Source organism: Vigna umbellata, chromosome 5 (assembly GCF_029865625.1).
Source record: "Vigna umbellata cultivar VRB3 chromosome 5, Vumbellata_1.0, whole genome shotgun sequence".
NCBI lineage: Eukaryota > Viridiplantae > Streptophyta > Magnoliopsida > Fabales > Fabaceae > Vigna > Vigna umbellata.
In genome coordinates, this window is record NC_142169.1 from 63,568,772 (window position 1) to 63,593,922 (window position 25,151).

The following is a 25,151-nucleotide window of genomic DNA, read 5'->3' on the forward strand; positions in this document are numbered from 1 at the left end:
TTTTAGATTTTCTATAATGTGTTACCTCGTACATGTTCTATTATTGCACTGATTTAATTATTTAGTCTATCTTTTCTTGATAATGTATAGTAACTAATTTCATCTCTATATTTATCTTCTCTGCTGCATTATTTTACAGTATATATATATATATATATATATATATATATATATATATATATATATATATATTATTTTTATTTTTTCTAGTCATTTCTGTGTGAGAAATTCACGATCTCTTTCACAAAATAGTAAGGTACTGTATACATGCATTTAACGAAGCTTCATTCGCGACTTCATGTTATGTTCACTTTTTTCCTTTACTTTTCAATTGATTTTTTAAAATTGTCGTGTTATATTAATTTTAATTTTGTTTTACTAATTTTATTCTATTAATAAAACTCTTTTATTTTTCATTGCAATATTAGTTGAATTTAGTGACCATGTATTTATAATGTAAATACAAGGTGGAAATATAAGAGAAAACTAGGGGGGAAATTATAGGATAATAAATACTGAAATAAATTAGCTGAGATTAAATACATTTTTATTGTTGAAAGAACCCCACTGTGTTAATATATTTTTTAGGTAGTATTATATGTTTGTTCGTTAAATATAATTAAATTTATTTATTTATTATTTTCTAAATATCATATATTCGTAAAAATGAATCTGCTTTTTATTTTATCGTTCACTTTAATTTTTTGAATAATGTGTTTTGATTATCTATTAGTAGTGTGAATATTAATCCTTAATCTTAAATCTCTCATAAATATTATATTTTAAATGGATATTTATTTTTATACTAGATTTGAAATATAAGCGTATCATAACAATGTGTTAAACTAATTTTTACCGATTAAATATTAGACAAATTATCATTTATAATATTTTTATTATGACTTGTTTTATTATTTACAAAACAAATAAGTATTTGATCTAAATGAAGAAACTTATTAACACAGCAATAATAAAATATATGTTTCAAATTTAAGTAACATTAATAAAATTAATTTTGAATTTTATACATATTAACTAAATATATTAATTCAAGTACATGTATATTTTAATAAAGTAAAAATTATCTTCATTTTTATTATAATTATAATTATTATTTTTAGAAGTAGATTTCTAGAAGCAGTAAAGTTTGATTCCATCAAAACCATAAATATAGGTCCATTTCATTATGATATTTTTCAAGTGGGATTACTCGATGATTTAACTTGATCCAATTAAATTGGATTAAACTCTACTCTTTTAATTGTGTTATAAACCATGCATATGTTGTATTTTTTTTAATCTTTATTTAGTTTGGAAAATATTGTTATAATTTATTATTAGTTTATTTCAAATACTATTTTAATTTTTGCAAATATTATGCTATTTTTTTAATTAAGTTTTCGTATTTGGAATTATATTTTTAAAAAAAAAATAGAAAAATCTTGACACAATCTAATTGAACCTGTTTAAGAATAAATTATGTTGGGTTGAGTTAAAAAAAATGCAGAAATTCAACTTCTTATGTTCCTTTAGCAGGCTGATTAAGGAGTTTCTACAAATTCTACTCACTCATAAATACCTATACAAGCTCCGACGTTTATGAGTACAACAAAACAAAAATATAATACACGAAAACTCATTCGCACAAAAAATAAAATACAATTACTTGAAAACAAAATTACTAGACATTGTTTTCAATTTTTTTAGTTTTATTTTCTAATTAAATTATTCTACTCTTTAATAAATTAAAACTAATAAATTTATTTATTTAATAAAATAAATAATTTACTATTTTTTATTTTAAAACACCTAAGTAACTTATCTTTTAAAATAAAAATTACATATTTTTTACAAGATTATATATATGTATACATATTAAACGATATTAATTTTCTCTTTCATTAATTAATTATATATATTTAATATAATAAAAGCATGAATAGAGGTGTTTTTGCTAATAATATTAATTCAAATATATTTTTATAATTTGGTTGAATGATAAATATATGAATAAAGCATTGTGAAGGAATGTGGGTAGTGTGGTTTTTGAAAAAGAAGAAAAGGGACAGGGCATTTTGGTGAGTGGAGTGAATTCCTATATAATCTCTCTCCATTTCAAATCATTCTCCTATTGTCCTTTCTCTAACCCTCACTCCTTCCACTAATGGAAACTGGTGCTGGCGGTAGCCAAGCCCAACGAAGCGATCACACCGCAAGAGGAATTCCGCCACCGCAACCGCCCGAGGAACCGAATCTGCGGCCAGAATGCCGAGGACCAAGTGGAACTGAGCCGGACCTCATTTTGCAACCTGAATGGCGCCGTCGAAGACCAAACGCTCCTCCTTCCGAACCTTCCAACCGTGACGGAGAAAAGGAAATTCTTCTCCAACCAGAATGGAGGCGCTCAAAGCCAAGCGCGAGTGCCAGTGCCAGTGCCAGTGCCAGTGCCAGTGCCAGTACTAGTGTTTGGGAACCTGAATGGAGACGATCGAAAACAAGTTCAACGGCATTTCCGTGGGACCAGAATTACAGTGTTCGCAAACCTAGTGCGTCGAGTTCCAGTGGCGTTGAAAGACGCGGTGACCCTAACGACCTTTGGCGAGCTGCTCCGGCTACAGGTATATTCATTGTTCGAGGAAATTATTTGTTCCTCTCGCTACTTGCTCTCCGTGTTCATGTTTTAAGACTGTGAATAGGGATTGTAGAAACTACCGAAAGATTCCTCTCGTGGCAGGTCAAAACATGGAGTGTTAGTGTTCACCCTATAATCATTCATTACAGTGGACACCAAGTAAATTAGCATTGAAGTCGATGAAAGAGAATAGTCATTTCGTATTAGCCTTTTAAACTTGTGAAATTCTAATAAGTTTTTGAAATTGCAAACTGTTGATCATAGTAATTCCAAATTGAAAATAATCTGTACTAAGTAATAATTCTAACATATGTTTAACCAAACTGATAGTAAGATGTGTTTAGAAATTGTGTGATTATTTTGTTGATTTGTTTTTTAGCTATTTATTTTCCTTGCAGATTCCGTTGTTCCCAAGCTGGAAAAACTACAAATATCAAAACAGTTACCTACATCAACTTATACTCATGATAAAAAGGATAGAATATCACCTATTCAGAGACCTGATAATGGTGGTACGATAGCAATTCTAACTAGCAGACTCCGTGTCAATCATTTTCCTGTTAAGTTTGATCCAGAGCGTACCATAATGCATTATAGTGTTGGTGTCAAGCCTAAGGTTTCTTCAAAATTTGGTCAGCCTCAGAAATTATCAAAGTCTGATCTATCCATGATCAGAGAGAAACTGTTTTCTGACGATCCTGAGAGGTTGCCATTGGAGATGACTGCACATGACGGTGCAAAAAATATTTATAGTGCAGTACAGTTACCAGAAGAGACCTTTACTGTGGAGATCGCTGATGGAGAGGACGAAAAGATCATTTCGTATAGTGTTACATTAACTCTTGTTAATAAACTCAGGCTTTGCAAGCTAATGGACTATCTTAGTGGGCATAACCTCTCCAATCCTAGGGATATTTTACAAGGTATGGATGTGGTGGTGAAAGAGAATCCTGCTAGACGAACTGTTTCTGTAGGAGGACGCTATTATCCCACAAATCCTCCTGTAGTAATGAAGGATCTTCACCATGGGATAATTGCTGTTGGGGGATTTCAGCATAGTTTAAAGCCTACATCTCAGGGTCTGTCCTTATGTGTAGACTACTCAGTTCTGGCTTTTCGAAAGGGAATGCCAGTCTTGGATTTCTTGCATGAGTGTATTGATAACTTTAAATTGGATGAATTCGAAAAATTTAGGAAATCTGTTGAGGATGCACTTGTTGGATTGAAAGTCAGTGTGACTCATCGTAAAAGCAATCGGAAATACATTATTTCAAGATTAACTCCTATGACTACAAGGTATGTCACTTTTTCCATTGATAATACCGGTGGATGGAATCGCCCAAAGGATGTTAGTCTTCTTACCTTTTTTAAAGACAAATATGGAAAGGAAATTATGTACAAAGATATTCCTTGTCTAGATTTAGGTAAAGACAAGAAGAACTATGTACCCATGGAATTCTGTGTTCTAGTTGAGGGCCAAAGATATCCCAAAGAGCGTCTGGGTAGTATTTCTGCAAATACATTGAAAACAATGTCACTTGCTCACCCAAATGAGAGGGAGTGTGCAATACATAAGATGGTGCAGTCTAGTGATGGACCTTGCAGGTAAGGGAATGTTATTCCAATTGCATTACTTCTTTATGTTTGGAACTTGCATTATCACATTCCTGGATTCTTAGTTACAGTTACATGTGATGTCAATGATGGATTTAGGTCACGCGTACTTATTTAAAGACTAAATTACAAGTTTCGTGCCCTCTACAATTGAGCCCACGAGCAGATTAGGCATAGGGTTTTAAAAGGTGAAAATGATCCCCTAAGCTTCATACTCTTTGTGAAAAACATGTCAACCAAGCATGGAATATCTACCAGGTGCTAAGTGCAAGACCCTCAATAAGTTTGGTCCATATGCTCTGGTGGTACTAACTGCCAACGGGGAAGTTGGATAATTCTTTGGGTAGTTTAAACAAGAAACATAGTACTAGGATGGACAACCGTAGTTGGTAGCGGGAAACAAGTACACTTCATTGAACCTATTAATACCAGGAAAATGAAGACTGTTCCTTGAAGTACAATAAAATTGACAGTTATCACGTGACATGAATCACACTGCTAATGCGACCCCTCACGAAATTAGGAAAATTATATTATTAAATTCCAGATGAAATACATATGAAGTTACTTTTCTTAATATTATGACAGTGGTTAATTTCAAACCAGGAAATTATCAACAAGATGCTCAGCTGTGTAGCAATTGTTCTAGTTTGCATGTATAAATGCAAACGTGCACATACTTGTATTCGTTACCTTGTAATGCTTTTGTTAATATATTCGTGGTTATATGATTGGAACACTATCTTCATCTTCTCATTTGTAGGAGACACGTCTCATTACAATGTTTTCATTTGGCAGGGGTGGTTTTACTCAAAATTTTGGAATGAGTGTCAACACAACTATGACAACTATAGTAGGACGAGTACTTGGCCCTCCAGAATTAAAGTTAGGTGATCCAAATGGAGAGACCATTAAATTAACAGTGGATCTGGAGAAATGTCACTGGAATCTTGCTGGAAGATCAATGGTGGAAGGTAAACCAGTTGAGCATTGGGGCATTATTGATTTCACTAGTCTTGGGCCATTTAGGTACAAATTAAGAGGCAAGGATTTCATTCAAAAGCTTATAGGCAAATACAAGAAATTGGGTATATACATGCAGGAGCCCATTTGGTATGAAGAATCTTCAATGAAGATACTTGCGAGTTATGATTTGCTATCTGAGTTACTTGAGAAAATTAACAACATTTGTAAATATAACCAAGTACACCTGCAATTTCTTATGTGTGTAATGGCTAAAAAAAGTTCTGGATACAAGTACCTCAAATGGATTGCTGAGACCAAACTTGGGATAGTAACACAATGCTGCTTGTCTAACGGTGCGAATGAAGCAGAGGACAAATTTTATACCAATCTGGCTCTCAAGATCAATGCCAAACTTGGAGGCAGTAACGTGGAGCTCAGTAATGGGCTCCCTTACTTTGTGGGTGAAGGACATGTGATGTTTTTAGGGGCTGATGTCAACCATCCTGGTTATCAAGACACCAGGAGTCCATCAATTGCTGCTGTGGTCGCTACTATTAACTGGCCTGCTGCAAATCGTTATGCAGCACGTGTATGCCCACAATACAATCGAAGTGAGAAAATACTGAGCTTTGGGGATGTTTGCCTTGAGCTTGTTTCATGCTATAGGAGTATGAATGGAGTTAGGCCTGAAAGAATTGTTATTTTTCGTGATGGGGTGAGTGAGTACCAGTTTGACATGGTTCTTAACGAAGAACTGCTTGATTTGAAGAGAGCATTTCAAAGAGTAAACTACTTTCCAACGATCACTCTTATTGTGGCACAAAAACGACATCAAACTCGATTTTTTCCAGAGGGCTGGAGGGATGGATCTTCTAGTGGCAATATATTACCAGGAACAGTTGTGGACACAAGAGTTATACACCCTTTTGAGTTTGACTTCTACCTTTGTAGTTACTATGGAAACCTAGGTACAAGCAAGCCTACTCATTACCATGTTTTATGGGACGAGCACAAGTTTACATCTGATGAATTGCAGAAGCTCATATACGAGATGTGCTTCACCTTTGCCAAGTGCACTAAACCTGTATCTTTAGTTCCTCCTGTTTATTATGCTGACCTTGCTGCTTATAGAGGACGATTATACCATGAAGCAAGGATTGGGATGCAATCTCCAAAGCCAGCAAAAGATGCTTCCTCACTCTCACGAACCACTTCATTTGAACAGGGATTTTACGCGCTGCATGCTGACCTACAAAACATAATGTTCTTTATCTAAAAGGACTTCAGGTCCACTCTTCCACAACTTGTGCAAAAACTTTATACCTTCTCTCTGTTTATACATGTATTGCATATTCCGCCTTTTCCGCTCGAAATAGTCAAGTTTGTACGCGAATCTATAAACTCTGTCTTCAAATCATCTTTTTTTTTTTTTCTATTATACTTTTTTATTTTTATTCGCAAGGCATATCTGTACCATCTAATCAAACCTTATCATGGCTAATATCCAAAATACTTTAGATGATATGTAATGTTTCATTTTACAAAAAGAATCCCAGAAGACGAACCTTATCTCTTGGAAATTAAACAACTAGTTAAGTTATATTAAAACCAGTCCAAACAAAATATTCTTGTAATGTTTATAAGTTTTTTTTTTCTTAACTTTTTTTTACTTGAGCAATGTGTAGTTCTTGTGTGTATTACCTGTGTAATTTTGTCATCATGCTCATGTGATTTGTTTGAGTAGAGATATGATCACATATATTAATAATATTGTAATGACTAAATTAAACCCATGTATGCATATATACATAGGGTTGATAATATTATTTTTAAATGTCCAAGACTAGTATTTTCATTAAATTGATTAGGTCAAATTGGACTTTAAACGGTTGAGTCTCCCAAAATATTGCAACTTAATTGAAATTGGTATTTTGGTTGATATTACTTAGATAGTGGATTAAATGAGCTTAGTCAAACTAATCCGTAAACTTATGAGTGGGTTTACTTTTTAAAATAATAATAATTCAAAAAATAAAAATAATATTATTTTTATAATACATATTAAAAATTATTTATTAAGTTACTATAATTTTAAACTAAAGTTAATTTCATCAATATAACTCACAGTTTAAAATATATACTTTATTTTTAATAGTTAGATTAAAAACCATTTTTAGAATTTTTAAATATGTTAAAATAGTCTATTAATCCAATATAGGATCACACACACCTGATAAAAAAAGTCATAATTGATTTAAAATATGAATTGAGTCGTGGAAAAATACTATTTGACACCCTTCTTTATTTATTATTTAATATCTTGTTAACAATATAATATAAATTAAAATATTTAATAAAAATTAACAAAAACATATATAAGTTTATTGTATAAAGAGGACTTTTGAAGGTTACACTACCTTGGATTGTTACATTCCATCACACCTTTTATTAGACACCTCAAGTGAAGTTTCCTAGTGAATCCTATCCACTCATTTTAGAACCAATGAATCCTAACCGTTAGAATTCATTCCCAGGTGGTAGATCTCCCACCCTCACTCATCATCGTTCGTTTACAACACTCAAAAAGTTATTTCTTAGGATTTCCGATTTCCTACGTTCGGCTACTTTCTTCCACAAATACTGCTTCAACTAAATATTTATTTCTTGTTTGAGAAACAGTTTCTTATGAATAAAAAAATGTTTTCTTTACCTTATATCGAAACAAACTTGAACTGTAAGTAAAAGAAAATTTGAAACAACACCTCAAATTTTATTGTTTTATTTTCAACTAAAAATATTAAAATTTAAATATTTATATAACACTAATAAGATAAAAATTCATCCATACAAAATTCAGAATATCTTCGATCTTAAACTTTAAAATAATAGATTTATTAGTTTTTTTTTATGAATTACCCAAGTTTTTCACTTTTATTCAATATAAAACTGAAATTAATTGCATTTCTAATCCAAAAATGGTTCAATACTAAGAATAGTGAAAAAAGAATTATTTGAAAATAGCATGGAAATAATTCTATTTTCTTGGAAAGTCTCTTTTTCTATAATTCGTACAAACACGATACTATTGTTTTAATGCTTCGTAACAAGTTAAATTTGGTTTTGCCCCTGACATGTTTAACATAATGTCATTATCATCGATAACATCAGCATTTTTAACAAAAATTGACTATACAAACTGTATAGTAAGATATTTATTGAATAAAATATCTTAGATATTTTAAGCGGTTAAGATATTTATGAGTAACTAACCACATTTTTAGGTAAGGTTATTTTTATTGGCATATAAATACAATGACAGGACAAAAGTCCAGAGACGTTCCCTCTACGTTCCAGAGACTCTAGATAATATTCTAGGGTGATATTATAATCACTCTCTTCAGAGCTGAGGCTCCATAACTCACATCTGACTTGAGCGTCGGAGAAAACATCTACACCGAAACAGAAACTAAAACAAATACTTTAAAAATTACTTAAAAACATAATGGTTTTTTATAAAAAGTAAACACAAATGTTAAATGCAAACATATTTAACTACTATGTGGCAAAACCCTTAAATTCTGTTTTAGTGGAAGCCAGGTGTAGGTGTAGGTGTAAGGGTTTTGAAATTCAGAAAGTGGAAGACAGGTGTGAGCAGTCGAGTGAACAATCGGTTTCGACGGTGGTATATAAATCAAGTTTTCAGATTTTCGTGTCACTTTTCTGCATGCACCGATCATCAATCAGGCAACGCTTGAGTCCTCCTGGTGTCAATGGCTTCACTTTGCACCAATCAAGTTGTTGTTTTGAGTTGGTAAGTTATCCTCTTCTTAGAACGTCTGTTTCTGGCACATGCAAGTCAAGTTTCTGGTTGCATGAGTTTATTACCTCCTTATATTAAATTCTGATCACATTTCTGGTCTTTTGTTTGATCTAGTTTCATCAATCGGTGAACCACAAGTTTATAAGATTTTGGTGGTGAGCTATTTACTACAATTGTGAGCGTTCGGTTAAGTTAAGAGGTAAGAGAAGCTTGTAATTTAATTGTGATTCTCTGTTTTGAATGGTTGCATGTTTGAATGATGTTTTGTTTAGTTATTTGGTTGATATGAACTATCAATGTTATTCTATGTTCGTTTTATGTGTTGATGATTAATAAATGGTGTGAACTGGGTAGGAATGGAACTTGATCATGATTATGCAGTATTTGTGCAGAATTCATTAATTGTCGCCGAGAGTCATTCGTGACCGTTTGGTTTCTCTTGGTGTGTTCAGTCTTAACTGCGTTCGGTCTAAGTATAGTTTTCTATTTCTACTTAGTAATCAGCCTAGTTAAGGTACTCAATATAATTTAAATCTTAGATACTATATTTATCCTCAGTTATAAATAAGTGTTTCGTAGTTGTGCGATCAAATCTATTTATTCATTTTATATAAGCTCAGTAGTGCTCGGTCTCAATAGTGCTCAGTCTTGTACTAGCACTCGGTCTGTATTGGTAATCATACTTTAAATTCTAAGTGTTCAGCCTAAGTCTATAGTGTTCGGCCTAAGCTGATAGTGTTCGACCTAAGCCAATAGTGATCGGTCTAAGACATTAGTATTCGTTCTAAATCATAAGGGTTCGGTCTAAGATTTAAGTTCTCGGGTTTAACTTTAGTATTTGATTATTCTAGTGTTCGACCCTAAAATCGTGTTCGACTCATGCTTAAGTCTTGCTCTTTAAATGACCACTCGGTCATGATCATATATGGGTAGTGATTTTCCGTCCAGTCTTGTTCATAAGATTTGTGGATCTTTTTGTTCGATCGTTCTCAAGGGTGGTGTTGTTTTACTGTTCGATTTGATTTGTATAAATGAAGAAGTATGATGACATTAAAGTATGATGTGATTTGTATTATATGGATATGAACGAGTGTTCCAAGGAGGAATATCTCATGGATGGTTATTGAATGGTAAAGTATGAATGTGGTTATAGCTTAACTGGCGTTTATCCTGATATTCTGTGATTACTCATTCTCAAGTAGAGAAGAGTAACTCATGTGTGAGAATGGCAGGAGGTCCTAGTCCATAAGGTGAACTTGGGCGAGGTATAACGGACTAACCTTGGGTGGCAGCTGTTGAGGGCATCCCAGCTACTACACCATCTGGGTGCATAAACGTCGTAGCTACATAATTCATACAATCCGGATAAGTCAAGTCAGTGGTTGTTCATTGCATGTAAAATTCCTGTCGATTATTGTTATGAAATTGCACGTGTGATGATTTTATGCTATATGTGAATCTGTTCGATTTTTATGACTAATTAAATTACATAAGCTTACTCTACTCTCTTGTTTTGTCTATGTTGTTCGTTCGGTCATCCTTCCTATTGCAATGATCATCTTGTGGATGTGAGCAGAAAGGGACGAGGGTTCGCTGGAAGAAGCTTTGGAAGGAGAGAATATTGAAGTTGTACCTTAGGACCGTTCGGTCAGTAGGATTAGTATTATTTTATATCACTATTCGATTTAAACGTAGTTTTGGAACCGTTCGGCTTGTTCTTCTAATCTGTAGAAGACTTTATTAGTTATTGTAAAGTTAAAAATGATCGGCATTTTCAGTTTATCTAGAACTCTTATTGTAAATATGATAATTGTACTCTTAAAATACTTTAATAACTCATGGATAACTGGTCTTCTGTATTATTATATGTGATAGATCTATAATATAATTTATACTATATTTTGGGATGTTACACTATGTACATACAAAAAAAATATTTTTAAGAGTAAAACATATATAATCTTTATACATACAATAAAAATAATTATCCATGTTATTTTTTTATGGTAGACCACTTGTATTTTTGTGTTATATTTTTAATTTAATTAATAATTTGGTTTGCATATTCAAAATTTCATATTTAGTATAATTTTTTTTACATTTATTTTTTATTTAATTGAATTTTTATTTTTTTCAGATTTAATGTTATTCTTTTAAATTTGTATTGTTTATAATGTGTCACGATAAAATGAATTATTTTTACTCCTATAATTCTTTTGGTTTTTTTCTACCGTTTTCCTTTTTTTTATCCTCTTCACCATTTATCTTCCATACTTTCTTTGGGTTGGAGTTTGATGTGTTTGACAGTACGTTAAATCTTAGGTTTGAGAGAATGTGCATAAAATGCTTTAAAAGGTTTTTTTGGTACTTAAGGTAATGGAACGAGATTGGATACTAATTTAATATATATAAATAATCAAACGTTAATCAAACTAAAAACTAAACTTATATTTTTTTAATAAATCACATATTTTCACGAATTAAATTAATAATATTTTTTGTTTTTGTTTTCAATGATAAGTTATGTTACTAATGTGGAAGGTAATCATTGACGAATCTTATAATTAAACTTTCCACGAGCTACCTAGTTTAAAGATACATTTATTTAGCGAGTTATTTTTATGAATATATCACATTATTTTAGAAATATTTTTACAGTTTTTATTTTAATATAAGTATACTGATAAACAAAACCTCCAATATAATTAATTTATATAGTTTTTTTATACAAAAATACATTTTCAATAAAAGTATACATATTATTTTATTATTATAATTTTGGAGTCTTAAATTTCGTTGAAATTCAATGAAAAAGTTGTATAAAAGTCAAATCTCAAAATTATAATTTTGACTTAAAAATAAAATACCGAATCCAATCTTTTATAACTCTAATTAACAAAAACAAAATCCCATTTCAGAGCATCTCAAATCACACAATTATTTATTTGAAAATGAAAAATTAGAAAGAAAAAATGGCGTGGTTAGAAATTGAAGGTTGCCGTGTATGAATTTTTCTTTAGAATTAAAGTTTAAGGGTTTTTGGCTGTGTAAAGCTGTAACAATGGCGTCTGCAACATCCAATCTGACTTGTCCACTTCATTCCTTGCTCTTTTACTTTTTCATTTTTTAAATGTTTTGTCCTTATCTTATGCCTTTTCCCTTCTCTGTATCTGTGCCATTGTTTCTTCCTACCAACTTTTCTTGTCCTTTCTTCTCTCTTCCCAACACTCCACCCTTCATTACTTCTCATTTCGTTCAAGCTGCTTCCTTTTGCCTCTCTCATCGCACCCATTTTGTTTTTTTTCTCTGGGATGCTTTCTCGTGTACCCCACAGCCCTAAAACACGGTCGTTTCGTCGCTCATTCAAAACTTTCTTTCCAAAGGTGAAAAAACCAACACAGACGCTGTTATGGCTTTAACACGCCAACGAAAATCCTCATTAAATGTCGTTTGTTTTACTTCATCGTTGGTTCCACAGGACATGCACTTCTCGATGTGTCTCGTGTCTCCTTTGCTTTTCGGATTTCTGGGTGCGTGTCTTCAGCTCTTTGATATTAGCGCAGCGTTTATATGTTCAACAAGATAAGATGGAGATTAGAACCGTTGAACTGCTTAGTACTGTATATTATATATATATAAATATATATATTATAGACTGTGGATTTGTAAATACTTATTTGTATAACAAAAAGTTAAATATTTTAAAATTTATCTACATCACAAAAAAGCAGCCCAAGTTGACATTGAAATTAATATTAATATTAATATTAACGTTGATCTTATTAAATAGATTAAAGTGTGTTCGAAAAGGCTGGAAAGAGCTGGAAACAGGCAGGGCAGAAGAGGTATTACCTGTGATGGTTTTCTCACCAGCATTCACATGTCTCTCATTTCTTTTTCACATGCATCTAATTTCTAATTTGTATCGCTGAATATTATAATCAGAAGCCGATTTTGTAGCAGCACAATTTCATAGCTGATTCTTGTGATTTTTCTTTGTTCTTTTGTAGATATTCATCGTTGGAGGGGAACCCTCTGTTGCAAAGTTGTTGCTTTTCTCGTTATTCCTTTTGTATCATCAGTCGAGTCAGATTGTGGGGTCTATCAAAATTGGATCTTTACCTTCGAATTTGTTGGCATGGTTTCTCATGGCCTATGTTTATAAATTTTGTAAGTGATGCAGTAATCTGAGTTTTTATGTTAAAGTAAAAAGCTGGTGATGCTTTGCATGGTAGAGTGAATCGTTATTTTACATGGAAATGTTGTCGAAGTTCTTGACCGGCGCAATGAATTCAGTAACGAGCAAATGTATGGTCTTGCTTGTTACTGTTTTGATTCTTAGAGCGCTGTTGTTTCCATCCTTCCCTGGCTTTGACGGGATTGAATGGAGCAACCTTGTATATATCCGCACTCCATTGTTGAATTTTGACTTTGGAATACGACAAGATAAGTTTTTGGTGGTTCCTCAGATTGTGTGGGGATTAAACAACCAGAAGATTGCGTTTGCAAGGGCCTGTCTTACTGCTAGAATGCTGAACAGAACATTGTTGATGCCAAGCCTTAGTGCCTCATTGTTTTACAAAGAAATGGACCTCTTGCAGCCTATTTCCTTTGACAAGATATTCCAATATGAGAAGTTCAATAGCCTTTGCCATGGTTTTGTCCGGTTGGGGCGCTATTCAGATGTCTTGAATAGAACAGAAGTGCTGGAAATGGAAAAGGGAAGTGGCAGGAGGTGGACAGTGGAGAGAGATTTGTCACAATTGAAGGAGCATGGCAAGGGCTCTTTTGATGACCACGAGGTAATTCGGATTGTAGGGAAGAACCCTTTCTTGTGGCATGATCATTGGCCTGTGAAGGACTATGCAAGGATTTTTGAGTGCCTGTATTTGACAGAAGAGATTGCTAAGGAAGTAGACAGGGTTGTGTCTAGGATTAGAGCTGTTGGAAGAAAGATAACAGGCAACACTCAAGCAGTGGAAATGCAGAGCAATATCACCGATGATGGTCCTTCTTTTCAACCCCTTCCATATGTTGCTGTCCACATGAGGATAGAAATTGATTGGATGATTCACTGTAAAAATTTAGAGCGGCGATTGAACACGAATAAAATCTGCAGTGGCAAGAAAGAGATAGTGGAAAGAGTCAGGAACATTGCTGGTTTGAAGACTCCGGTTGTTGTTTATCTTGCTGTTGCCGATAAACTCCTCAACAATTCTTCCATACTTGAAGGTTGGGAAGATGGGTTTGTTCCTTTTGAGAAGAAAAAACTTGGTGTCGATGGAATTTACAAGAAGTATCCCTATTTAATTCAGTCTGCAATCGACTACGAAGTGTGTTTAAGAGCTGATACCTTTGTGGGAAACAGTTTCTCCACATTTTCAAGTCTTATAGTTCTTGAAAGAACACAGAAGATGATAAGAATGAATGGCACCAACTTGTGTGGGGAAAATGTAAGATGGCCTTCTTATGCTTACAACATACCAGGAACATCAAATGGTCCAAAGAGATGGGTTACAAACATGTCAGAATCAAGTCTTCAATCTATCAGCTATGGCACCAATCACATCTCTTGTTAACAGTGCCTTGTTTAATTAAGCATTCCTGCTTCACACTTTCAGAGTAGAAAGAGCCCCTTTTTGTTGGCTCAACATTTTCACTTGTGGGCATGAATGGCACACTCAAAGGGAAGGATTTTGATGTAGAGAATACACACTTAAGGTACAGTTCTCGTTGTTTAAATTGAACCCATTATTTTGAAACAAATTTCTCAGTTCTGGCAGGGTTTGGTCGTTAAAAAACGGAAGGGTAGGTTTTGGTTTCTGAATACGTTGTGTGTGTCTACAGTTAGGGAAGTGTTACTGTTGGTGGATAGGGTTCACGTGTGGGAGAGGTCTATAAGTGTATGCTCCGGACGTGTCTACTTTTGTTGTACATTTAAGAGAACACAAAGTCTGCTCTTTAGTTATTAAAGAAAAAAAACGTGGACCCTCATTTAGTTCTTTCGCAGGAAGTGAAAAATTCCATCTTTAGAAACGATTTTCTGCAAATGTAGTTGGTGAAAAAATGAAAAAACTCAGCCCGTAAAAGAATGAATTTGATTTCTCTTGGTAATGCAACCTGAGATTCTGACAAGTCCTCCAGACCCAATTCATACATTTCTTTTCCAAAAAGAATGAAATAATATTTTGCATTATTGTTTTCCAAATTCCTGTAGTTCATCTTTTTTCTCAAAGCCATGTTTGACTTCTGTATTCATGTCAGTAGAATAATTTATTTAAAAAGGCACAGGAAGTGCAGTCTTTTCCTGATCTTAGCCAAAAATTAATAACATAGGAGGCCATAACAGAGTTGGATGGTGACTTGCAGTTGAGGAATGAAGCTACTGTTTTAGGTGGTGCAGTGAATCTTTTATTTTAGATCTAAAAGTTGGTCTCATAATAATTATGTGAGATACCTAACCTTTCGGTTCAGAAGTTTTCTTCTGGTTGACACTTCCAGATAGTCCTTTGAAATACAAGTTAGAAGTTATTATAATCATGAGGAAACAAGAATTGAAAGGTAGATGAAGGATGACTTTCTTTTGCATTTTTCTATATCTGGTGTGATAACCTACCATTCATAAAATTTTCATATTTTTAAACTTTTTAATGTATTTTACATTATTTCAAAAGTTTATAAGATTGAACTTAGGCAGATACATATATGGAAAACTGAAAAATATATACGTAAGTATTTACCAATATTAGTGTCCGATGTTCTTCCAAGGTCGGATAATTCTATAAGACTAAGAATACTTCATGCTTCTAATCCTCTCTTTTTCGGTCTTTTGGATGTTATTTTTTGTTTTCAGACAATGAAGTATTTATAAAGATACCTCCACTTTCAATTAGTCTTTGATTAAAATTTTGTTGTCAGAGTGATAAATTCAATTTAGAAAGATTTGTATTTTCTGCTTATCTATTTATGCTAACATGGTGTTGGTGATTATGGAAATCAAAGTGGGTGATGGTGTTCATATTCTATAATAACGCATGCTACCCTTTTCTTTGATGAAAAGACCAAAACTTGTTCTTTATCTATCATGGCCCTTTTTTCTTTTTCTTGGTCACCTAATCATGTTGAAACTAAGTACTTTGATATTATATGATGTCTGAGTTGGTATTTGGTAACATAACATAATCAGTGAATAATTTGTGCTTATTTTTTAAATTTTTATACTGACTTTTTCATATATTTGTTTATTTGATAACTGGGGTCATAGTTTGATTTAGTGTCTCTAAAAAAACTATTCACATAAGGTTTTTTATTTGGGGAGACTTCTAACAACAAATAGTTTTTATTTGTGGAGACTTCTAACAAATTATTGAGTTAATCGAAATGTGTTGCATTCGAAATTATTTTGAAAAACTGCGAAAAAATACAAAATAAATTATGATGTAGGAAATCAGATTTTGGATTTAGGAATTGTTAAAAAATATTATTCGACTTTCAAAAGAAATCTCAAAAATTATAAAAAAATAAGCTAAAAATTAATATATTAATTAGGAAAAATATGTTGGTTTTAAGATAAAATAATAGAGTTAGAACATTTTACTGGAGAGACAAAGATACGAAGGTTAAATTATGAAGATAAAAATATAATTTTAAAATAAATAAGTGAAAAATCTAAAATAAATTTGAAAAAACATAAATTTGCTTATTTTAAATTGAATATTTTTTCATTCTTTACTCAGACTGAAAAAGAAGAAGTTAGGTATGTCCTCGATTCATATTGTCACGCATACCTTGTAAACATGTATTTATATGTATTTTTTTTTTCTTGAAAATACAATTGTATAATATATTCATATTTTAAAATATTTAAATATAACGAGATCTTATTTATATTTTCCTTGGACCACAAAACTTTAAGACCATAAATCGAATAGTTTGAGAGACTCAATTAATGGATCAAAATATTGTTATTGTAATTATTACTTACACTTAATTAGTATTGATCAAGTGTACGAAAAATTCAATGTTAAAAAATTAAGTATTTTGTTTTATATGCTCTAATAATCTTATTATTTTATTTTGTTTCTTAGTTAAGGTTACACCTTGTTTGTTTTACTCTAGATTTTAAGACAACTTTTTAAAGTTTATTTATAAAGTTAAATAAACTCATTTGAACTTTTTATTAAGCTTAATTATTTAAAAGTCGAATACAAAGAGATTATAAGCAACTCGTTTAAGAACTAAATATATATATATTCTGAACTATATTATACGTTGGTATGATATTTGACGCCAAACTAATTCGTATATGGTGTCATTTTTTTAATTTCGAGCATTATTCCAATTAAAATGGCAATAAAAGTAAATTAAATAGAGTTGAATTAAATTGAATTTACAAAATATGTTTAATAAAAAAGAAAAATAAAATGATTGAAGTGAAATAGCAGTTTTGTACATGCAGTGGAATCCGCAAACATAGGAGAATGCAAGACCGTGTTTATGTCGTCTGTGATTAAGAGACCGTAACGCCAGACAAACATTTCACGTCGATAAAATTTATTTCAAATTTCGTTATTTTTTTTGTAATTTAGAAAATATGTTAAGTTTAGCCTTAATTAATGAACTATTTTTTCTTATTACATACGAGAGCAATACAAAATTATAAGAAAGTGTATTTTTACAAATTCTAGTGTAAAAAATTCTATTTATAATAGGACATAGGTTAAATTTTTTTAATGGAATATAAATCATATTTATTATTAACCATATAATGTTTTTAAATTATGTAAACAGTTTTCTGACATGAATCTGTTTTTCTATAGGAGTTAAACTACATAAAAGTCTCAAAGTTTAAGTAATAAATCAAATTTAATCTTTAATTATAAAAAATGTGGTTTAAGAGAGAACTAGATTTAGTTGAGATTCAAGTATTGGTGAATGGAAAAGAATGATAAGAATTAAATAAAAATAGCATTAATATAATTAATAAATATTCCAAATATAATAATCCAAAATAAATCGAAGTTGTAGAATAAGTCAAACTTAAATGATATATTAGTTACTAATAATACGCCGAAAACAAGGCATTGTTCTTTCTCTCTCACACGCACTCGTTGGCTGTTTTTTATATTAATTATCATTATTTTGGATGGGTATGTCAAATTAATATTAATAAATAATAGTTAATATTAATCAATCCGAGTAAGAAGGGTTGTTAAGCCGATGATTTTGTCGTCTTTTAGATTATTAGGGTTTTTATTCTGTTGCAGACACTGGTTGAGAATCACTGCTCAAAAGAATAATAACATCAAATTCTAACCAGATAAGGAGTGTGGAATTTCGAAGCTTCATCTCTTTTACATGATACCCTTTTCCTTTCTCTCTCTTCTCTTATTCTCATTGTTTAGTTACCTACCGTTCAATCAAAGTCAATGGCTACTCTCGCTCCATTTTTTATTTGATTTCTTTTTGCTCTCACAGTCTTCCCAAAAGGGCTATTTTATTTTGATGTGAAATTTTGTAATATGAGAAAAAGAAAGATCTTTTAGATCGATTTGTTGATGGGTCGGGCTGGGGTTTTGTTAATTGTTGCAATGGCAAATTGAAGTTCCGAGGGTGATTTGTTGGGGAAATGGGGGATCAGGGTGTTTTAGGTGTTAACGTTGGAAGAGAGGAGGAGGAAGATGAGTTTTGCAGTTGTTGTGGAGATGAAGACGAGGAAGCGTGGAAAGAGACTGAGGAGGCTGTGGTGGGAGGGTTGAAGGACGAGCTTGATGAATTTTCAGTAAAAATGTTCTTCAAGGGGTTGTCAATGGCTGGGGTTGAAAATCCAAGTTCTGGGTTTTCTGGAATTGGAGTTGTAATGGAAAGGTCACCAGGGCTTCCTGCTATAAGGGTGCAGAAAAAACTTGACTTTTATACGGAGGAGTCTGTGGTTGACTCTTTGGCACTCTTGGATGGTTTGCTGGAAGCTGTGCGGAAAAAGATCCGCAGGGTTTATGCTTTCACAGATTCCGAGTTGTTGCATGATCAGGTTAGCGTTTCAGTGTTTGATTTCAATATTTGTTTATTTTATGATATGATTATGGCCTCTTCATAAATTGATGAAGATCTAGAAACCACGGGATGCCAAAATTGGAAATCACTTGTATGAAATATCTACATCTATTGGCATGCTATACCTCCGTGTTCTTGTTCCTTGCATGGATGAACACTGAGATAAGAATTATTTAGGCCTTGCGCTATTGTTGGGTTTGCACAAACATGGGATGGTGTTTCCATTTCTTAATTTTTATCTTCATACTGTGCCTGAGATGTCTGTTATTTACTTCTTATTATCTTTTTGTTTGTTTGGGTGTCCTTTTTGTTTTTGTTTCTTTAGCCTGTATACAAGAAATTTTAGAGGGACGCGTTTTAGCAGGCACACTGTGATTCAGTTTGAACAGCAAATACCATGATTAAATTTGAGCTGCAATTACCTTTTTCTATAACAGCTGAAAAAGGTGACTTTAATATTTTTCATTTATGTTTAAGACCTTTTCATGCATGTTTAACATTTAAATATTTAGAATAACGTACATTCTAAATTTGTTTTAGAAACATTGATTGACATTATTTTGACTTGTGCGAGTAAACCTATTATGATTCTTTAATGTGTTTTTGTGGCTATTTCCAGGTCACCTGTCTTTAACTATCCTTCCGTTTGAATGTGAATATTTTGACAGATAACATTTGGGAAGAAAATGGACATGCCTCTTTTGATGGCATTGAGAGAAAGGATTCTGGAACTTGCCAATAATTTTGAAGATTTTGTTTTAAAGCTTATACCGTCTACTGATCTTGAGCAGCCACTGCATTTGGCCAAAGTAGCTATTGGGCTAGTCACTTTCCCCATAAGTGGGGAGAGATTGCTTAAGAACTGTTCTATTTGCTGTGATGACAAGCCAGTGCTAATTATGATTACCCTGAAATGTTCGCACACATTCTGTTCACATTGCTTGAGGGCCTATGCCGATGGTAAAGTACAATCATCTCAAGTTCCTATAAAATGCCCTCAACCAGGGTGCAAGTATTGCATCTCTGCAACTGAGTGCAGGTCTTTTCTTCCATTCACCTCATTTGAATCACTGGAGAAAGCTCTTTCCCAAGCCAATATTGACAATTCAGATAGAATTTATTGCCCATTTCCAAATTGTTCTGTTCTCCTTGATTCTCATGAATGTTTATCAGCTAGGACAAGTTCATCAAGTCAGTCTGACAATTCTTGTATCGAGTGTCCTGTTTGTAAGAGGTTCATCTGCGTGGACTGTAAGGTTCCTTGGCATTCTTCTATGAATTGTGTAGAATTCCAGAATCTGCCAGAGGACGAGAGGGATGCTTCTGACATATCCTTGCACCGTCTTGCTCAAAATAAGAGGTGGAAGCGTTGTCAACAATGTCGTACAGTGATTGAACTTACTCAAGGCTGTTACCACATGACATGCTGGTAAGATACAGAACTGTTGGTTATTTATATTGCAAACCTGAATTCTGCTTAGATGTATGCTGTCAAACTAGTATATTGAAAGTAGAGCAATATATTATAGAAATTTACATGTTAAGCAGTGAGAGAGGGATCTGCCTATTTAAAACAGTGTTGTATGCAAGTTCTGTTTCCTTGTTTGCCTATGGTGTCTCATTTCATTTTTATGATTATGCATGAGGAAGTTCTGTGCACTAGAAAGGTAAAATGTAACTGTCTGTAATCTCTAGGCCTTAGTTAATTTTCAGATTGAGTGTTAGAACATTTGAAATCTGAATGTATTGTAACTTTGAACTAAATAAAGACTGACAATTATTAAGTGACAATTTTTAGGCTCAGGAGAGAGAGAGAGAGAGAGAGAGATTGGTTGATAGTGTGATCCTGCTAAATGATAGTAGGTCCGAGCTTAACGGAGATAAAGTAAATATAATTGTTTGGCCTGAACATATTTATATTAACTCCGTATGTGTGTCTGTGCAATTTTGTCACCTCAGTATTAGTTTCAGATTGTATTCAATTTAATACATGAGCTGATGCTGCAGAATTAAACTGATCTGGTTCTCTAGGTAACAATTAGATAATGGATGCTTGAATTGCGTATATGTGAGCATAGTTTAGAATGATGAATTTGTATTTCTTTTTTAATAAATAAAATCCAAATAGTTTTAAAACAATTGAAGCAAAAAAACTAAAACGCAGTTGTCCCTACAATATATAGTCTGTTAGATGATAAATGGCTAATTGGTTTGGTTGTGGCACATGGCAGGCAAAGGATGTGAGTAGTTTGTTTTAAACTATTATATAAATACATATTAATCTTTTACTTAGTGTCAAAGTGGACCGACCTAACTCACCTGGCTCGATTTAAAAATGAGTCAGCTCAACTCGGTTCACTTTTTGTGTACTAGAAATTTTTTAACCCGGTTCAACCCACCATTGGTTGATGGGTTGACACACTTAAAGGATATTTTTGTTTTTCCAATTTGTTTTATATATTATTAAAATACAATCAAAAGTCGATTGATTTGACACTTTTTTTATAACAGTAGAATCAAATTGTTAACCTATTTCACCAAACATTATTATAAAGATACTAGTTGAAAATTACAGTGTCAACATGCATAATTTGACAAAAAAATAAACTACACATCCAAATTATTTAAATACTATTGAGCAACATTTTAGACTTTAAAAATATCAAATTGTTAACCTACATAATTAGAAGTAGTAAGTAGTTATGATAAAAAGCTTATGAAAAAATGGTAAAAAAATAATACAAGATTGTTGTTGGTAGGTTACAGGTCAATTTACCTTCAACCTGACTCAAATTTGTTTAACTCACGGGTTAAGTGAGCCGGGTTCATTTTAATTCACATTTGAAAAAGTTGAATTTTTTTCATCCTAACCGAGCTCGAACTCATGGTGAGTCGGGTTGACTCATGGGTTTGAACCCAATCTCTACTTTTACTATTTGTTTCTTGGCATGTTTAATGTTCTTATGAAAATTATAAAATATGAAATGGCCAGCACAAGTAACACATTCCTACATGAATTTGGAATTGGGAAGGGATCAGCCCTGGTGGCAGATGTGGATCAGGTTTTAGGACTGGAAAGTAGTTTCGAAATCCAAAAAAGCTAGTGAAGGCTTTTTGGAAGCAAAGCTGAAATCTGCTAGAATTCGTAATAGGATTTGTTCCAAGACAATCTTTTATTTGGTTATCTTGATTTTGAAAGTTTTATTGGTGTTAGAGACTATTAACATGTGGGTTTGTGATGGGCTCTGCGTCAAAGTTGTAAGTTTTTCAGGCTTATTCAGCGGTAAGTCCTAAGAAAGGGGACATGCAGGCTGAGGACTCTAAGATGGATCATGGTTATATGATTAAGATTCCAAATTCAAATGCTGGTAGGATGGATGAAATTAAACCAATTGATTCTGAAGTATCTAGGTATCATAGGATGATTAGATATTGAAAACTATCAAAAGTTCGCATTTCTTAACATGTGGAATTAACAAGTAAGCAAGATGACATGAGCAAGATAACAACCATGTGTTTATGGAAAAATTAATCTGCAAGGTTTCAATTGAAAAATATAACAAATTTGAAGATTCAGTAAACACAAAAATTAATTGGGATTCAATTGAAAATACCCAAATTTGTAAGGAACTTAAAACTTAATTTAAGTTTAAAATAATTGGTTGCTTTTAAAATCCAAAATGAAATGAATCAGTTAAATTACATCAGTCCTTGACTATTGCAATGAACCTCTATCTTTGTTAAATGAAAACCTTGGAAAAACCAGTAGACTTTCTGGTCAAAAGGGGATCAAAATTGGACCTTCTCCTTGGCTTTTTGGAGGTTATATTTCTAGATCTCTCCTCCATTATGTAGCACATCACATTCAACAGTGGGCTGTCAATTAATCCCTTTCTGTTTGCTTCTAATTATTAACCTAATCCACGGTCTTTTCACATCCACTTCATTCAAAAGATGGCAGTTGGATAAGATGATCAAACCAAAAATTAGATGTTGGATATTCATTTGAAACTGGTGCAAATCAATGAAATAAACTACTAATATATCAATTGGGTCTTTCTGTAAGGATATACACTTTTTACCCAGATCAGTTCTAGACCAGGAAAAGAGCCTCACAGCTCAGTCATACATTAAACTATGCAAATCATCAATTGCTCCATTTTCCATGAAACATACCATATTGTTACTAGATTATTGATTCATCATCAAGTTCCATATTCGATAATAATAAGATTATTTTTTTCTTAGAACTAGTATCATTTTATCGGTTTATATTTCTTAAATTTTGACCCATTTTATTAGATTCTTTTTCTGTATAGATTGGTCTTTATTTCTTGTTTAAGTCGATTGATGTGTGTGTTTCTGGTTCCAACCTTGTTCTCGGATCTAAAATATGTTGTATGTTTAGGTTAATGATGATATGATTGATTGGTGAAATTTCATTACTATAACATGAAGTGTCAACCCGATTTATCAGCTCTGTTCCTAGAGGAATCAAAAAGAGAACGAAAAAGCCTCACTAGGAGGAATCTCACTATCACAAGTTTATCCAAGCTCTGTTATAGCTTTTAAGCTTTTCTAATAGTTTTATGTGCACTTATCTTCATTTCAGGTGTGGTCATGAGTTCTGCTATTCTTGTGGTGCGGAATACCGAGAAGGGCAACAAACATGCCAATGTGCATATTGGGATGAAAATAACTCAGAAAACTCAGTGGCACACTCTCTTCAAGAATCAGAACAATGGGCATGGGAGACATTCAACTCTCTCTCCATGATCGTGGATGCATACTCAGACCAGGAAAGATCACAGCTTGCGCTGATTCAGAGGTTTCTGGCCGGCGGTTTCAGTCTCAGTGACCACAATCCTTACCAGTCTCCTCCTCGCTGTACAGATTCCTATGTAGACCCCATGAAGGATCTACATCAACTTCCATGGCTAGAGAGATTTGTGTCTGTGATAAGTGACAACTACTATGAAGATTACATTCAATGAAAACTGTGATAGATCATAGACTTTTCTACCTAATAAGCTCATCAACTTTCAATCTCAACTAAAGTTTTGAGAGGTTGCAGAAGGGGAAACTTGGGAGTGAAAACATCTTTGCTTCTTTTTTTACTGGGAAGAATACAGTGTTAGTCAATTAACTTTTATTTTGCTCACACCCTTTTCCTTCTTATTGAAAAGAATGTTAAACAAACTACTTGGTTGGGTTTTATAGTTAAACAAACTTTTTTTAGTCTTCTCACACGATAGTTGTCTATTTTAGTTCTCATATATATTATTTTTAACCATTTTCAATCTCTGTATCTTTGACAAAGATGGAATGATATTAAAAAAGATATACATGAAGATTAAAAAGAATTCAAATGATAGGTATACAAATTAAAAGGGATAAATGTTGTATAAAAAACGTTGCTGACTACAACTTAGGACGAGTTATGTTTTAACAAACACAAAATGTCACCTATTTCACAATTAAAACTTGAAACACGCATGTGTTACACGAATTTAACATGTTCTTAAAACTTTCATTCACACCCACGATGTTTTTTACCAAATAAACTAGATGGAAAAAGGTCGGCAGCAATTTTCCTCGAATGCTAAAAAATTTGAATAGGACATGCACGTTTTTAGCCTATCCTACTTTTAAAGATTAAAGCTGGCACGTGATAAAATGGAGAAAGTTTACTTGGAATATGGTTGCATTGAAAATGTGTGCATAAAAGCTAGTCAGACTCTTGATGAAAACATCAATAATTAGAATTGAATCACAAAGAAAAACTCAATCCAAAAAAATTCTTTATTAGATAATAGTAAGGTGTTTTAGCTGTACTTTACTCAACTTGTTCACTTTTAAAGGTGAAACTCATGCCAGAATCGCCATTAAAATCGAAATATGCAAAGTAGATGCAGATAAAATATAGCAGCTGGATTACACAACCCTTATGTTTTAACACAGTCAAACCACATCATTAAAATGAGAAAATAAAGACAGAGATAGATCATGGATGAGTGATGATTACAATCTCCAACAATGATGAAACTAGTAATGTTAATTTGACCT

At 32.6% G+C, this 25,151-nt stretch overlaps 2 protein-coding genes and 1 pseudogene across 3 annotated transcripts; all 3 read left to right on the forward strand.

Annotated features, from left to right (window-relative positions):
- Positions 1–2,027: 2,027 nt before the first annotated feature.
- Positions 2,028–6,736, forward strand: AGO2 (Argonaute family protein). Its single transcript, XM_047302684.2, has 3 exons — positions 2,028–2,618; positions 3,031–4,237; positions 5,045–6,736. The coding sequence occupies exons 1-3, from the start codon at positions 2,165–2,167 to the stop codon at positions 6,486–6,488; spliced, it is 3,105 nt and encodes a 1,034-aa protein (XP_047158640.2). The 5' UTR covers positions 2,028–2,164; the 3' UTR covers positions 6,489–6,736.
- A 5,419-nt stretch (positions 6,737–12,155) lies between these two features.
- On the forward strand, positions 12,156–15,228 carry LOC124844850 (O-fucosyltransferase 23 pseudogene; annotated as a pseudogene). Its single transcript, XR_015786554.1, has 3 exons — positions 12,156–12,562; positions 12,823–12,877; positions 13,043–15,228. The product of XR_015786554.1 is annotated as an O-fucosyltransferase 23 pseudogene (transcript).
- A 3,058-nt stretch (positions 15,229–18,286) lies between these two features.
- Positions 18,287–24,334, forward strand: LOC124844849 (RING/U-box superfamily protein). Its single transcript, XM_047321864.2, has 3 exons — positions 18,287–19,062; positions 19,754–20,514; positions 23,698–24,334. The coding sequence occupies exons 1-3, from the start codon at positions 18,661–18,663 to the stop codon at positions 24,077–24,079; spliced, it is 1,545 nt and encodes a 514-aa protein (XP_047177820.1). The 5' UTR covers positions 18,287–18,660; the 3' UTR covers positions 24,080–24,334.
- Positions 24,335–25,151: the final 817 nt, after the last annotated feature.